Source organism: Platalea leucorodia, assembly GCF_965183815.1.
Source record: "Platalea leucorodia genome assembly, chromosome: 3".
Taxonomy (NCBI): Eukaryota; Metazoa; Chordata; class Aves; order Pelecaniformes; family Threskiornithidae; genus Platalea; species Platalea leucorodia.
The window spans coordinates 63,273,248-63,290,547 of NC_138825.1; the positions used below are offsets into that span (position 1 = coordinate 63,273,248).

At 41.4% G+C, this 17,300-nt stretch overlaps 1 protein-coding gene across 1 annotated transcript; it reads right to left on the bottom strand.

Annotated features, from left to right (window-relative positions):
• Nucleotides 1-8,973: 8,973 nt before the first annotated feature.
• SMIM28 (small integral membrane protein 28) lies at nt 8,974-16,145 on the bottom strand (the record flags this gene model as incomplete). The annotated part of the gene is made up of 2 exons (XM_082305262.1): nt 8,974-9,372; nt 16,035-16,145. The coding sequence occupies 2 exons, from the start codon at nt 16,143-16,145 to the stop codon at nt 8,974-8,976; spliced, it is 510 nt and encodes a 169-aa protein (XP_082161388.1).
• Between the last annotated feature and the right edge of the window lie 1,155 nt (nt 16,146-17,300).

Consider the following 17,300-nt stretch of genomic DNA (forward strand, 5'->3'; position numbering starts at 1 on the left):
GGTGTCTTGTTCAAAGGCTGCATTTGCTCCTTTAATTCTGTACAGAGGGCAGTAATACCGCAAATAAATCTAATATAACTTCATTGTTCTGCCATAGTTCTGTGGGCAACAAAATAGGAACAGCTGTTTTTCTGTACCTTCACGTCTTGTTAGATTCTCTGCTACATCGGACAGTGCATGCTGCAATAACATGCTTGCTGTATTTATGGAGCCTTTCTTCTACATGGATTTTCTTAGTGTCTTAGAAGAGATGACCTAATACGACAGTGTTTCCCTTAGCAAGGTCACTATTATGGTCACTTTCCTTGAAACTTGAATTTCCATGGAACTGAAAGAAACTTTATATTTTTGAAATGATCTAATTTCATACAGCTTTCACAGAGAGGCCATAACAGGGTGGAAAAGCCAGGAGGAGGAGAAGAAAAGACTCTGAGATCCCATGCAACATAATAATATTACATTAGACTAGTTTCCTGAGTAAACCTTGCTACCCAGCACACCCTTTCTCCTCGGCTACGTCGTAGGCTCCCAGCACTGTGACCAAAGGGAGCGTGTCTGGAGGATCACTACTGGTCCTGAACGTTGTTTGGTTTGTAGCAAGCCTGTTAGGAAAGGGAGCAGCTCTCTGTGGGCCAAGCACTTTGCAGACCTGACAAAAAGATTGTTCCTGTCCCTCGAAGGTGTTTTCTCATCCCTGAAGACTGGAATGAGTTAAATTTACTCACAGGTGGGCATGAGAAAAGACCACAGCTGCCTGTGGGATTGGCAAGGCTAGGCCAGGTGGTAGCAGCTGAGTAATTCCCAAGGAAGTCAAGAGCAGCAATAGCATCTAATTGAAACTAGCCAGACTACCTAAGAAAAATACATTTTGACTGCAAAATGATTGCTTAAGGGTTCCTTTAAATCCTGGGAACTCCTTGATTGCTCTGCAAAAACCAGGCCACAGGTGAAATCCTATTACAAATTAAAGTTAGTTTCGGAGTGAGCTTTGAAAAGCTCCATGAAGGTAGCAGTTGCAGCTGAAGACGTCTGTAATGCTGAATCTTGCTTTCCCATGGGTTATCAGCACTGTTTGTTACAGGTATTTTTAAGTGCAGTGTTGAGAGTTACATTACAATATTTGTTGCTGTTTTATTGATTGTGACCCAGAACAGAAGTCATTCCTTCTATTGGAAGGATCCTTGCCTTCATAATATTGTGTCAGGGAAAATTTCTTGTTCAGGGAGCTACATCAAAGCTGAAGAAAGACCTTGTACAGCATGGAAAACAGCCACAGAAATCGTCTCAAAATGGTTGTAATCAAGTTGTTTCAATGTAGGTCAAATGTTCAAGTTGCTTTAAATAGTATAGGAATTGTCCTATTGATATTTGTTTTTCAGTACAAATTGCATTTAATCTGAAGTTATAACTTTCTGAGTCATGTGAGCAGTGGAACCAGAGGATGCAATACTTAAAGGCCTTCAAAAAGAAGAAATTGGAAAGTAGATTTAGAAGGAGCTGTGTTAAACACTTCTTCTGGTGAACAGGGTGTGGCTTTAAAGCCTTCTCTTTTTGTTCTTGTCCTTAAGCTGACTGCTGAAAGGACTACGCTACCCATTAGCTTCTGTGCCCTTGATTCAACCAACAGCTAGATTAAGGGTGCCCTGACTGTCAGATGTATGGAGGCTGTGGGTTAAAATTGGACAGCAGTAGGTGTTATCTTTGCTAATCACCAGGCTCTGCAAGACAGATGCCCTGCCCTCCCTAAAGCCAGACCTGTGAATCTGCTTCTGGATGGCTGCAGTTTTGTGTTTAGTGAATGAAGGTAAAGAAAATCAGTGCTGATCGATCCCTGTGGCTGTGCAGCAAACTTCATGTATCAGCAGGTACCTGGTGACCCTTTCTAGGAAATTGTTGGGGTGTCCAAGCTCTCCCCTCGGTGTGGGGGAAAGCACTCCCAGTCCTCCTACATATACATTACTCGCCTTTTGCTGCCTGTAACGCCTTGTACCTCCTCACGCTGTTACCTCGTTAGGGTACCTGCTGGTCACGGACACCCCCAAGGAAGGCATGAGCGCAGAGGACACGGGAGCAACCACTGATGGGGCTTGGAGGCCATCTGTCCCCTCTGCGCAGAGCGGCTAGTGAGGGAAACGGAGACAAAAATTAGTAAGTGCTAGTCTACTCAGAGCAAAATATCTGGTATTAAATATTTACAACTGCGCTGATTTACCAGACACTTAATGGTTCAATACAGCGCTATTGAACTGTCACTTGGGTTTTTGGACGAAGCTGCTGCTTGGTCCAGCACTCCTGCACGGTGAGACGGGGCAGAGCCGTGCCTCTTCTGCCAGGCAGGGTGGGGTGGCCGTTCCCCTCTGCGCCCTCCGCGCCGGGCTGGCCCGAACGGCATCGTCCGGCGCGTTTCCTCTCGCTCTCCCTCAGTCTACGGCTGCTCTCAAATAAAACTTGTGCTCGTTGACTAACACGTATTTAAACCTTGGGTGTAGGCAGTGCTTTTTTGGTACAGGGTCTGCCCTCGAGCAGGTTCAGTGGCTTGTCAGGGGTGCTGTAACGATACAGACAACATATATATTTTGTCAAAATTTACGGTTCAAACCCATGTTAACTGGAAAAATACCAGTTGGAGTAGTTTATGTTGTTGGGTTCTGTTACAGTAAATTATGAAAATTACTAAACGAAGGCATAAAACTTTAAAGGACTGATATAGCGTTGCCGGCACAAGCGGGCGAATGGGAGTCGCTGCGAATTCCCTAAGGCTGATCAGCAATGAAACCCAGCCTCTCCTTCAGAGTAGCTGTTAGGTGTGGGGATGTCCGATTTCCCCAAACAAGCTGAGTCTTCAAGAAAGTGGAAATTTAATCTCAGTGTCTGCACTGTTATACATGATGGCAAGCTACCTAATGGAGAGAAGGCCTTTCTGTGCTCTCCTCTTCTGGGAACCAGGAGATGTACACAGCACAACTTGTGCCAGGGAAGCCGATTGTCATTATAATGAAAAAGTGTTTTCAGCTTTTCAAAAATGGGTATAATCACTCTAAATACAACCCATTTTGGAAATAGTCTTTATCTTCTAACAAAGCTAGAAAATTGTATTTATTGGAAATCAATACACCTGGTGTAAATACTTTGTAACAGCCCCAGGTAAAACTGAAAATCCAATGATAAATAAAACTGGTTAAACCAAAATCATAAATGTCTCTGACAGCTGTGTAGTCAGCTGGCTGCAGCAGGGGGGGCTTGGAAGGGGTCCAGATACCTGCTAAAATATTTGTATTACTTCATAAGTCTAAAAGGAGATGGTAAGTTTTTGAGGTGATGTTAGCTAAAGAGAGCAAGCTGTTCATGTGGAGCTCTTGGATACACTATCTAGGCATACTTCATGCTTATAGTATAGCTTGCTTGTTATCTCTAAAATCTCTATTATATATTTAAAATAAGGTATGCATAAGCTAGATAAAGAATAATAAATTAGATAATAAGCCTTCTGACTTACAGGCTGACTTGCAAAGCATAAAATGCAATATCAAACAGCAATTCTTTCCTTGTGCTCTAGTTTATATCAGGTCATGTTTTTAGGAAAAGAAAGTTTAATTTACTCAGTGCCTGGTTTCTAGAGAGTCTACCATAACCACTGGCACACAGTTCTAGATGTTACCAGTGTGTTAACTTGCTACTTTTGTAATAAAAATATGCTCTGAGGGTCTAAAACTTTATTATTTTATTTTGTTTCCAATGGAGGTCTTATGATATGACAGGCTGAGACTGCTTGGTCTGTCCTTCTTGTGGGTGGGAGTGGCAGGACCGGGGCTGCTGAAGGGGAGCACAGAAGGACAGGAGATGTGCAGGACCTCTCAGGCCTATTGGTGTCAACGCCTAAGGACCGTCTCGCCAGTCTTGGGTCAGGGACGCCACAGTAGTCGCTTGTGTAGCGCTATGTTCTCTTCTCTGGTTGATGATTTCTGGTGATGCTTTGGGAAAGAGATGCTACGAAGGTCTCAGAAGTGTGCTTTGCTTTATCTGTCTCTATACTGATGTCCTCTGTTTGCTTTGATCTTCCTGCTGGAGCCAAACACTGTAAGGGTTGTGGTAATGGATCTGCTTTTTTTTTTTTTTTTTCCTTCCATTGCATACAACAGCAGCATTTTCTTGTTTCTGATGACCACAATGTTTTGTTGATATGTGGATTACACTAGAAACCAGCCAGTTATAGAAATGTTCAGGTTCTGCATCATTCAGAGAGGAAAACTGTGCTTGCCAGTAAAGGGGGTGAGTATTAATTCAAGGTAGAGTTTATAAGCAAGCTGATTCCCTTCAGGCTGATATTTGTGTCTAAAACATAGATGTACAGTCTTTCTGAAGAAACTTGAAGCCATACTAACATCTGAGAGTGGGGTCAACTGCATTTTTTCCAAACTGGAAGAAAAAGAGAAAGGACAAGTGCCACAGAAGTGAAACACGTACTGGGTTTTTAATGGCTCTGCTGCAATAATTTGGCATGTTATTGGCTACACAGGCAGTGAAATGGGTTTGTAGAAATATGCTTAAATTTGTCTGTTTAACCTGTAGTGGAAACTGGTTTCACGCAAAGCACTTTATAATGAAAAACTTTATGGGTATTTTATGATATATTATATCATATATATGAATATGATATATTCTGATTACGGGTAGAACATAACACATGATACTTAGTTTTGATCTTGATGCTGTGGGTCAGTCTATAGAGCTAGTTACCCTTTCTGTGTTGCTTTTTATATGGCTGGCATAAAAGTGAATTAAACTAAAGGAGAGCGAAGTGAAGAACGGGAAGTAAGGGAGGGGAATGCAAGTTTGTAAGAAAGAGGCTTATTTCTAAATCATTACTACAAAATGGTTCTTCTAAATATCCACTGAAAGTATGCAGCATGTATCTCCAATAATAATACAGTGGTTTAATATAAATAGAATAACCTGTCTCTCTTACTTTACCCAAAGGAAGAAAAGATGACACAGCTCTTTGCAACCACAGTAGGAACTCAGAAACGAAGATCTTGGATAAAATTGATTCATGCTTGTACATAGATTGAGCATCTGGCACCTAATCTTTGCTGAGCTGAAAACTAACTCGTGACTTGCTGGTTCGTACTTGCCAATGATAAAATGTGTTTTCAAAACAGGACAGTGTCTGCTTGGTCTGACGAAGTAAGCTTGTTCTTCCTTTCCTAGACCAAGGGTGGAACCATTTTGCATAAACTACCTGTGTTGTTTTCCTTTAAATGTCTTTTGAGCAAGAAACTTGCATGTGCGCGAGATGTATATGCATCTTAGTCTACAGAGTAATGGACCAGTGTCAGCAAGGGACTCTGGCAGCTCTTACAGAGAGGACAAGCACAGAGATTGCCCTCTAAGCTTCTGAAAGCCTCCTTAATAAGAGGGGGCCTGTACTATTCCATAGTTTCTTACTAAGTATAAACAAGGGGTTGTATATACATAATAAATCTCATCATGGTTGTTAGTATTTTCTTAACGGAAAACTAAAATGCAATTACCCTTCACATCATGATAAGTTCACAACTTGTAAGACTATATGTCTATTAGCAGACATTAATATTTAGTAAGTCCTAATCTTAATCAGATTTAAACAAAAAAAAAGTATATAAGGACCTTGTGGTTATAAAGTACAATGCCAGGGTTACAGTGATCTCTGGATGCACATGAAATTTCATAGTATCAGATCTTCAAAGAAACAGACATCTGATTTCATACAAAACTTGGAAATGATGAACAAAATTTACTTTGATACAGCTTTAGGGCATAGGAACAGGAAGGGACCCAGAGAAGACATCTGATCCATTCCTTGCTGCAACTAGGATCCTTCATCACTCCTGACAGCTGTTTGTCTAACTTCTTAATGTGTCTAGAGATGGTGCTGCCAGTGCTTCGCTGTACTTTCAGACTGCACTTCACTTTTAGAAATTTCTTTTCTGATTTAATCTTGCTGCACTTTAAGCTCACTAGTACCAGTTCAGATTGCTGCAGGCATGAAGGATGTTTATTTTACTTTGTTTGCCGTTACCTTCTACGTATTTCAAAACTTAATGTCTCTCCTCACTATTCTCGTCTACAGCCTCAACTCCAACATCTTTCTTTTACATGGTGTGCTCTAAACCTTCATCTTTCAGATTAGTGGAGCCGAGAAAATTAAAGATTTTCCCCCTACGCTTATAGTTGCTGTATTGCCAGACACAAGTTCCTTTCAGTTTGTGAGCTCTCCACTTGGATGCAGAAAGTGCTTGCCCCAAGGACGTGATAGCTGGCCCACAACCAGTAGCACTAATACCAGTAACACTGTGCTTACTGACATGTGTGTCACCACAGGCTGATATGATCAGAGGTAGCTTCTAGGCAACAGAGATTAATTTCAGTATGTTTGCATGAGAAGCATTCTCTTTTCTGTTTTACTGGACCTTCTCTTTGGGGTGGAGATTTAAGAGTGAGATGCTGGTTATATTACAACCTACTGGGGACAACTAACAGGCAAGACTAGCCAAATCTGTGTTGGAATGAGGTAAGGGATACCAACTCCTGATGAAACAAAAAGTTGTCAGTCTATTGGAAAGAATAATTTAAGTCATGGAGATGTTCCTGTTCATTTGGATTTGAGCAAGTATCTGGTTTTAATTGTCTATAGTAACGCAAATGAACAGAAACTATTTGTCTAAGGCAGGATTTGAGAGTTATCTGATAAATATTATGCCAGAGACAACCACTCTATTCTTGGAGAGAATAGCAATTCTTGTCCAGGTCTAGAACTATATCAGTCTTGGTCACAAGAAATATCACTCAACAAGTTATCTTAATTGTAACTAAGGTAACTGGAGAGCAATTTAGAATGATGAGCCCAAGGGCTGGGTTTCAGGCACTACCCTCGTAAGGATAAACAAGAAATTGTGCTGAAGAACAGCGTAACTCATTTCAGAACACAGCAGATCTTTTAAAGCAAAATATACTAAATTTGATACGACAGCGGCTGAATTTTCAAGAACACCTGTACAATTCTGCTGAAGTTAGTGGAATATACAGACACCAGAGGCAGAATTGATTTATCTTTGAACCTCAGACCTTTGTACCTTGCTGATTAGGTAGCATATGTTGTTTGGTGTTCTTGTATTTTTCCAGCTTTCCTTGTAGCTGGCAACAACTGCATGTACCAAATACTAAGGAGATAAACAAAATGCAAGGAGACAGTAAAATATAGTACTTTCAAATGCATCAGCAAATACCAGGAACTCATCCCAGACGTTGTCTGAAAAGAAAAATGGTTGGTTGAATTTAGATTTGTCCAAAACATCTGCTGCTGCTGCTCTTACAGTTTGGTGACCAAAAGGGAACGTTAGAAAAGGTAATGATCTCAAAAGTGTAGTTCAAGAAAATAATCCCATTTCTGTATTACAAAAGGCAGACTTTTTTTCTCTTGTTTTAAGGGAACTGTATGAGTGGGATCATCAGTTTTGACCTGGACTACTTAGTTACTGTGGTGATGTGATTTGTGCCACTGTTGACATAACAACATGAAATTTAACTACCTGCAGCTCAAAAGTGACCTGTCTTGCTTCTGCTGTACAGTGATGATTTCTTCTTCCATTATTGTTTGGTTTTGTTTTTCCCCCCAAAGAATGTGGTATGTTCACAAAGCAGGACTGGCTGATATTGATACCTCATGACAGTTGCTGGAATCACAATGTGCAAGTCAGGACAGCCTCTGGGTTTTGGAGTTACACCAAGACTGCACACAATATTATGTAGTAGTTATTGTTTTGGCAAGCCACAGACAAATGTAATGGCATGGAATAACTGACACCTGCAAGGAAGAAGCTGTCATAACTTTTGAGGCTGTCAGGATCAGCAGTAGCCACCTTCCATAACCAGAGCATCTGTCAACATAGTGAAAATGCTATCCTGTAAGGAAGGATTAAAGATAACATACACCATTATCTAAAAGTCTGCACATGCAAGCTCTCCTGAAACTGAACCACTGGCACCAATGCACTCGAATGAGATTCCCTTTGCCCTAGTGATGAAGGGGAAGGGAGTATAATGTCATTTTGAAATACAGAACAGATTTTTTCTTTGTGCATTTGATTTTATTAATTTTTTCCCCAACTCTTTCACACGCTGCACTAAATAGGTCACAGGGTTTATTGCTGTAGACTTGTAAATTGGAAAACAAGTCAAGCCAGTAGTCTGGAACGTCGGGACCTTGCAGACCTTGGCAAGCAGCTTGCAGCAACGGTGTGAGCGTGCTCTTGTGCGGTGCTGCTGGAGTCTTCCTCACGCAGAACAATGAGGTCTTCTCTGGTTGTCCCCATTGTTCAACTGCGATAAAAGGCAGCCTTTCTCCACAGTGCACATTTGAACCTTTGGGGACAGTCGCTGGAAATTTTGTAGAGGTTATACATTTATTTGCTTTCCTGAGAGCTGTTGCAATCATTCCAGAGCACTGCAGAACAATGTGCTGTTAACACACATAGGTTGAGTAAATCAGCTTGTCAAGAAACTCAATTAAAAATAAAGACATAAAAAAGAAAAAGCCAAACTGGAATAGGTATGTGCTAAAAGCCCTTTTTGTGACTGGTGAATCTATAGCGTAATTCCTATTTCCTTGTAGCTGAGGGATTGCAGAGGGACAGATTCCTACCTGTCCTTAAGTGTAACCCTTGCATGACACGCTCTGTTAACTGGAATACCTGTAGTCTGGTTCCGATTTGGTGCTACGCTGTGTGTGTATACTTGCCACAAATGGAAGGTGGAGAATCCTAGGATGAGACAAAAAGAGACTCATTCCCTGTTACTCCAAGTTTATTCCTTCATTAGTTCATTGGTTTTGTGCCTCATTTGAAATCTTTTTGCTAATTTTAAAGGCCATAGCAGTTCCACGTTTGTGCCTTGAGAGGGGCTGCATGCTTCAGCTAAGGTGCTTCCGTAGGAAGTTTATTTGGTGCTGCTGGACTGCAGCGTGCTCTCTTCATAAGGAGGCACCGGATCTGGAGAGAGCTCAATGTGAGCCTCGTCCATGGAAGTCTTCATGGTGGCCTCCTCGTAGGACGGAGGCAAACACACACTGAGGAACGAGGCATCAGGGAGCAGCGTGGAGTAGTGGAAACTCTGTTCGCTGTTCCAGGGCAGCACGGAAAGGAAATTGGACACATCGTGCTCAGGCAGGGCCTCGGGGAGGTCGATGCTGAAGATCTGCCCCTGCGGAGTGGGGCGCTGGCAACGGCGGTACAGGAAGAGCAGCAGGAATGCCAGGAAGAGCATCATGGTGGCAGGCAGTATGATGCACAGAAATGGTTCTATGTCGTCTTTGGTTGAACTTGTCTGTTGTCTGCTCTGTAATTAAAGCAAGCAGGTAGTGTGTTGAATTCCTGGAGACCTCTTAATTGGAGAGAAAATACGCACTCTCCACCTCCCCCTGCTATCACCTACCCATTGCTTTTCCAAGTTACTTTCCATCTGCATTAGTGGCACTTGAACAATATGTTTTGCAGGCTCATGAATTGTCAAATTCTATTTCCTGGTCCATTAAAACAAAATACTTTGACAACTAGAGACAAAAGAAATGGAGAAGTTGCAAAGAGCGGTGGGTTTCTAGGAAACCCTGTCTCTGTAGGCGGAGAAAAACAACAACTGGGAACTGTATTTTGGTATGAGATTTTATTACTCTTGGGTTATGCTGGGACCAGTCCTCTTTGCGAGAGATTGGTTAAGCTTTTAAAACCTGGGAGAACACTGAATTGCAGAGGAGTAGGGCTGGTGATCCACCATATAGTGTTGTTTCTTTCTATTTGGAAAACTCTACTGTTTACTTCAAAGAACAAATATTACAACAACTGTACCTTTCATCAGGACCCACTGCCTACAATACCTGTTCTTGGGGCTGTTCTAACCTTACAGGCCAGCCCCAAATGAAACGTGGTGTGTCGGGACAGCCTGGACTGGGGCTCTTTCTTGAGCTTGTTCTGTCAGCTATCCAAGAATCATTTTCCCTGTTTAAAATTGTGGAAAAAGAACTTCTGGTGTAAGAGTAATAGCAGCTGTGACTATTCAGTCAACTTAATCTCCTGCAAAATATTGCACAAAAAGCCTCTGTCCCACAGCTTTTGAATTGTGCTGTGGTGTTAACAGGAGTAACAAGCTTTTTTTTTTTTTTTTTCTTTTTTAAATAATATTTGTGCTCTTCTGTTGTATTAGCTTCACTTTTAAAATTTAATATAGCTTATTTCCAGTCTGACCCTCTCTAGCTCTAGCTTCTAATAACTGGATCTCATTCAGAGTCTAGAGAGGGGGAAAACCCCAAACCCTAAAATGCCACGTATTATCAACTCATTCCCTTTCTAAGTACTCAAAGACTGTAATCAGATGGCTTTTTCACATTTTTATGGTGAGACTAAACAGATCAATGGATCAGATTTATTTTGAACAAAGGGAGCTTCTCAAGCTAGGAGAAATCGAGTGGTTCTTTCCTCAAGGCATTTGGAAGCAGGGATGCAAATGGGCTGTTTGCAGTAATGGCTTTGTGAAAGGGGCCAGTAACTCCAGTGCCCCCTTCTTAGTCTACGAAAACTTTCTCTGCTTATTCTTCCAAAAATCACAGTCATCCTTTTAGCTACAAAATCACACTGTAAACTACGGTCAACTGATTATCTACCTGGCATTTGTTACCTCTCCAATTCTTTGTTATATTACGAAATTCTTAGTATGTGGTCATGCCCAAGAAAAAGAAAGTAAATAATGGGTTTTGACTTCTAACAAATAGCATAGGGGAGACTTCTGCTTTTTTCCTGAGGTAATGTGGGTCTGAGGCCAAAGCCATTAAAGTAAAGTAATTTCAAAATACATTGAAACTATTGAGGATTAGCTATTAAGCTTTTTTCCCCCCAGCTGTCTTTTACCACAAAAATGCATACCAAAGAACTATCTCATATTTACTGATCATTTCTTATTAAAGAGTTTCTGGCAGTACAAGCTGTTGTCTTACCTGACCATTAAATGAGCTACAGAAAACAGCAGAGTTGGAAGAAACTGTTCAGCTGTTATTCTAGTGCAGGTGTTAAATCATCTTTAAAAAATGAGGGGATTTTCTTAAAAATGCTTGTATTATTGCACCTTAAGATGTGCATAAAACTTCACAGGAAAATGAGAAAAAGCATTCAGTATTGTTTGTGCACTACGTATATTGAGACTCTCTGATAATGTTATGTTACCGATACTTTTATAATTAATATTTAGAAGAGCTGAGCTTATACTGGACAGCATTATTCATGACCAGTGAAGAGCACATTTTTGAGATCCAAGTGTAAGTTCTGCGTTTAATTTGTAGGGAGCAGGCTTTCAGTCGGGTGGCAGCGGTGCTCTTCGGATCTGTGAGTTGTGCACTACTGTGGTTGTCTGTGAGGACAGAAGGTGAGATTGTCAGTGTTTCCTACGTGGGACTAGTAAAAGGTATATAAAGCCCTGATTCTCTTACCTTTAAGCTCAGTGCAACTTCCCTATGAATTTCACTGAAAGGAGGTTCATGTTTTAAATAGTGGCCAAGGACACCGTATCCTTTGTGTGCTGGTGGAAGCATGGACTAGTGTTATGGTTGCCTGACACGTCCTGTTGTAAGGCATGGCCTCATACAAGGACTGAATTTCTGAGAATCCACAGGGCGGTGAGGAGACAGAGGAGGGGCTGGTGCGTTGGATGTGGATTTGAAGTGAAGAGTTGTGGGCTCATCAGGGGAGGGCAGAATGGAGAAAGGTGTGCATCAGAATTGTGCACCAGCGTGGATGAAGAGCCTCGGCTTGTGAGGAGGATGCATGAGATGCAAAGCTGTGGGGAGGAAAGCCAAAAGGGAACCGAGAATGAGGGTGGTAGGATTGGATAGGACTGAGAAGAGAAGTCTGAGGAGCAAATGGTGGGGCTCCTCTCTCACTGCACCAGTCCCATTCTCTTTGCAGAAGAAGAAAAAGGAAAGGGCTAGTGACAAACCGGGAGGCAGGGGAAGGAAAGGTTAAGCTTGATGGAAGGAATTAACAAACAGTCTTGGGTCTCGGGGGAATACTTTACTCCAAAGCCTCAACTGGAACCCAGCAGTCTTGGGTCTTGCAAAGAAATATCTGTCAACAGAAATACGTAACATGTATTATTGTTGGAGGGTCCAATTTTCATGTAGTGGTATGAAAATGGAAGAAGAGAAACTATTTGTAGTATAAGCTAGCTCGGATGGCCACAGTCTGTGAAACAGGTATAAAAGGACAACCTAGATTCATTTGGGTGTCAGCGTGGTTATTGGGCTGAAAACTTTTTTTTTTTTTTTAAAAAAAAAAAAGCCCTCCAAGAGTAACCTATAGCATTGCTTCTAAAGTTGCAAATTCAAGCCCTCAAGACTGAATAAATGCCAGTGTTTTGGAAATCTGTGAATCCTTAGTCTGATCCACAACACACATCATTTTTAATTATGGTGTTGTGTACAAAGTGTCTGCTCTAGGGTTGTGAGAGATTGCTTAGGGAAGAAAACTGCAGTACCTCAGGGTAATCTGTTGCAGAATTTGTAGAGTATTTAGTGACTGAGTTGGGAGACTGGGGGAAGAGAGAGGACTGTCTGCTAGTTAGGGATCGGGAATGTTCTTCTGGGGAGCTGTATTCCTCTCTCTGTTACTGAATGCTCTGGGGGAGCAAGACAGTTCAGCTGAGGTGTTTGTTGTGGGCTATTCATTAGTTATACCTCACTTGGAGTGCCTGGGTTGAGATCCCTGGGTCTGGTCTGCAGAAATTCTGCATCTGCATTGCTGTCTCTGAAGGTGAAAGAGCTGTGCCCTGAGCCTGCGAGTACTTTATTACACTAAGGGATCTGGGCAAAAATGACATAGGTAATAATGAAATGGTTCATATCCTCTTGTACTCCCTGAAGTCGTCAGGCAGTTGGACTAGATGATTGTTGTAGGTCCCTTCCAACTGAACTATTCCTATTCCTATTCCTATTCTATTCTATTCTTCTACTCAAGATAACTACACAAGTGCCTGGTGAATGACTATTCAATAATGTGTATAAAACAAGACATAAGAAATTTGTTGTTTGAAGAAGATGCAGTAAATAAGACCCTGGGCTGTATGCTGAGAAAGGTGGGGAGAGTAGCACGTTGAATGGCTAGTAATGAAGTGAATACCATGTCCCCTGCAGTTGTGAAAGAACAGTAAGTGTGTCTTACTACGATCTGCAAAATAGTAGCATGTGAAGCACGTAGGATTAAGGATTGGGTAATATGTTTTTCTGTATGCTAACAGGTGACATTAAGGACCAGTTTTCCTCAGTCTGTGTTTCAAAGTGTCCATAGCTTTTTAAACACAGGTAACGTTAAGCCTTAGCTTTCCTATTTGGGTGAAATAATCTGTAGGCTACTTAGTGTATTATTTGAGTTGAAATTGTTTGTAACAAGTTAATATTGCCTCACAGTCACCCAGAACCTGAAGCATAAATCACAGGGAGTTGTTACATGTCCATTTTGATACTGCCTCCTGCCAAACATTTTACATGGACTGATTTTACATTGAGACATAGTTAAAAAACCTGATTAACTTCTTGTAGGTATATCCAGATATCTATCAAATGTATTGGGAAACAACTGAGCAGTGTGGTTTTGTGCCCATTTCTGGGACAAGTGGCTAAGGGGCTACTGAGGGATGTTGCAAAGATCTTGACATAAAGACTTGGAAAAGCTTATAGTCATTAAAAAACCGATTATATTAAAAATAGAAATAATTTTAATAAAATGAAACAAAGGTCACAGAAAAAAAATAGTATTTGCTCTGAAGTTCTGAACTAAAACTAAAGTTCTAAACTGAACTATAACTTCTAAAACTGATGCTCTAAAACTAGAAAAGGAACCAGTGTGTATAGGTATCAGAAATAGCTGCCAGAACTGGAAAATAAAATTATTTAGAAACGAAACTGAATCTTCAGTAATTGAAAACCAACTGCAGAACATATATGAAGTAAAATCCTCTACTGCTTAACACCTGGAAGTTTCCAAACCAAGCATATGAAATGACTGAGGGCATTATTTGGTAGTGTTTTCTTGACTGGTTTGGTTTTGATGCTGCTGCTTCACTGGAGGTCAGCGTGCTCTGCCTGTGCCGTCACAAGCAGCTATTGTTGGGTTTGTGATTGACAAAAACAAGGCTCCAGCTTCCAGCATGAAATAAGCCCCAGGCACAGAAATACAAGAAAAATATCCTTTATAAAGAGAGAGACAGAAAAGGGCATGGGGGTAAAAGGGATTATGTTTCTAGCAAGTCCTCTGTTTTCCCCGAGCTGATTTTTAGTAGGATGCTTTGGCCATTGTAGGCTCATGTTTATCCTCTTCCTTCCATGTATATCTTTGCCGGGACTGAAGCAGAGGGTCAGTTTTCCAAAACACTGAGCACAGACTTGAAGTAGTAAAACCTTTCAGTGGTTATCTGTCTGTCTACATTTTTTTTAACGTGCTGAGCATGTACAGTTGCCAGCTTATATATAACGTGACCCATATCAGTTTAGATGAGCTTTTACTCGTGCCTGTTGGTTAAGGAATGAAATGCCGGGTGCAGCCCAGTTGTATGGCATTTCCATCATGAGTAATGGAATGGGTGCAGTAGAATTGAACAGAATTGAATTGAATTGAACTCTGTATAGACAAAAGAAGCCTAGAACCTGGCTTTGAAGGGAATGACCTAATAAGGCCAAACATGAGTTTAAAGAAAGCTTTTGTGTAAGGATAGAAAAGTGAAAGTTTATTTCGTTTACTGAAATTCCCATTGAAGTGAATGTTTGATAGGTGCTAGGATTTATTATGATATTGTTAATGATTTGCTAGAGTACTTACAACTTTATTAAAATATTTTTTATTAATACAGCCCATATTTATACTAATATCTTTGAAGCTGAATCAGGAAACCAGTACTTCTGAAATGTTTTAAGTGGATTTGGAACAAAGTCTGCTTTGAAGTCATTAGGCTGTGGTCCATGCATAGGTGTTTTTCCAAGCTCCAGCCTGCTTTTTAATGCTGATTCATTATTGCTTGTAAAAAGCAAAACCATATAATTCTGGCAAATAGAAAAACATTTTGACGTGTTTTTGTATACATTAATAATGACACATAATTTTAAAGTAAGCCTAGATTTACACTGATTTTTCAAATACTTGTTAGAATGTGACTCTGGTGATGCTGTTTGTTTGTTTCTCACTGTCAGGCAAAATCAGTCTCAAGGTGTGAAGACATTGCCATTGCCATTCTAACTCTGGCAATGTTACTGATGAGTTAGACTGTGTTAAAATTGTAGAGGCATTTAAAAACTACTTTTTCTCCTGTTTTGACCCCCCCCTGCCCCTACCCCCCGTTACTTTACAACAGTACACCTGATAGCTAAGTAGCGTGGCCAGTTAATTTGCTAATGTGACTTGACTCGAACATTTACTGGGGATATATATGCACCTTAAATTATTATTTACGATCGGAGAAAAACCCTTTTGCTATCTCCCAGACAAAGCCAGAAAGGCAGGCTGTGTTCTGATCTCCGAGGGCTGCTTCCCTTCCCCCACTGGCCTGCATGTGATCCTCTCTCGCACAAGTAATCAGCGCGCAGCTTAGGGAACAAGAGTTCATTGCTGACTGCTACTGACTCTTAACATCTGCAGAAAGGCTTCATGGGACCAGATCCAAAGCGTAAACATGTATTTAAAAGAAAGGAAATCAAAGAATACCAGAATGCATTTTGCTTAAAAGAAATAAACGTCTTTACCTGCCACTCTAGCAAGATTTTTCCATGTTTTTCTTTCCCCACAGATGTGTTTAAAACAACTTAGCAGCAGTAAATAAATGCTCTGACTCTATGTAATTGAGCATTACTGCTTTGATATGTCTCAATACCCAGGTATTTACTCTGTGCTATACACCGAGGCATTACACAGATGTACACACACATACAAAGTCAAAGGACATGCCACAGAGACGAGCAGGGGGGTACAGACCTGAAGCTCGGTTTCCAGAAGCGGCCCACCTGGTTCACTGTTTAGCCAGTCGTAGTTTCCCCTGTCAGCGTGTCCAAATTTTCTCCAGCTGCTGCCTAAGAGCCACCTCATGCTTTCATGAACCTGGTCTTCTGTCTTCGTGCCTCCACCTTGCTTCACTGCTTGCAACCGCGTCCCCGCCTCCCAGCCTTGACCCAGCTGGGCTGCTCTGGGCTAATGATCCCTCTTAAATGATATCCTGTTCGCAGTGGAAAAGAAAAAAAGAAGTTAGACACCCCCCCCCTCGTCAGGAAGCCAAGCGAATAGATCTCAGAGCCTCTCTCCACTTCCAACTCAATCTCTCTGGATTTGCTTCGGTGGCCTACATTACCAGCAAAGCTGGCATCAGGTATCAGGGAGCCGGGGCTGATGATAGCGCTCTGATTGGAGCACTCCCTGCATTAGGATTATTAAAAAGGGAATTTGCATGTGAATCTGAGCCCACATGGTCATGACTCCATGTGGATAAATAACGCTCTATATTTAGGTATCTAATAAACACTTTTTCCAACAAAATAAAATAAATAAACCCCCCGCCTCTACGTCGGGAGTGAAGGTTCCCCCTCAGTAATGCAGCGTGAGGAGGAACCATGACCCAGGCAGGTTTTTCCTCCCTGTTGCTGGAACGTACTGTAAATAGTGAGGGCGGTTTCTGGGTAGAGAGGCAAGGACGCAACGCTAAATGCTGTGCTGAATTATTTAGCAGTGTTAGGATGTAGATGCTAATGATAAATCCAGAGAGAGAGCTCTGCCAGGAAAGCTTTGGTCACTGAGAGTATACGGTTGCTTTCAGTAATAACGAGTCGTCAGTTCAGTTAAATCAGGACTCATTTACAGCTTTCTAGGATACGCCTTGTTAAATGGCAATTGTTTTGAATGAGAAGCCTTTGTGCTGTTTATCGAGCAACAAATGTCAGTGATGTATGTTAACCTCTGAAGGGAGGAGTATTTAAGTTAAAAGTTGAATGAAGGTTTAACTCTTACTGAAAAGTTGGAGGTGTCTTTTTCTGCTTTGCTGTGAGCAGAGGGAGAGGCTGGTGGTAATACCTCATTCAACTCTGGTGTATTTTGCGTGGTTTCCCAAGTCTAACCTGTTCAAGCAAGAGTTGTGTTCGGGACTGATGGTACAAAATTGGGGTTAGAATTGTGACCTTTCTTGCTTGGACTTTCTTTCGTCTACTGTTCTTTTGAGCTCCCAGCTCCCAGAAAACTGTAGACCTAATTCAC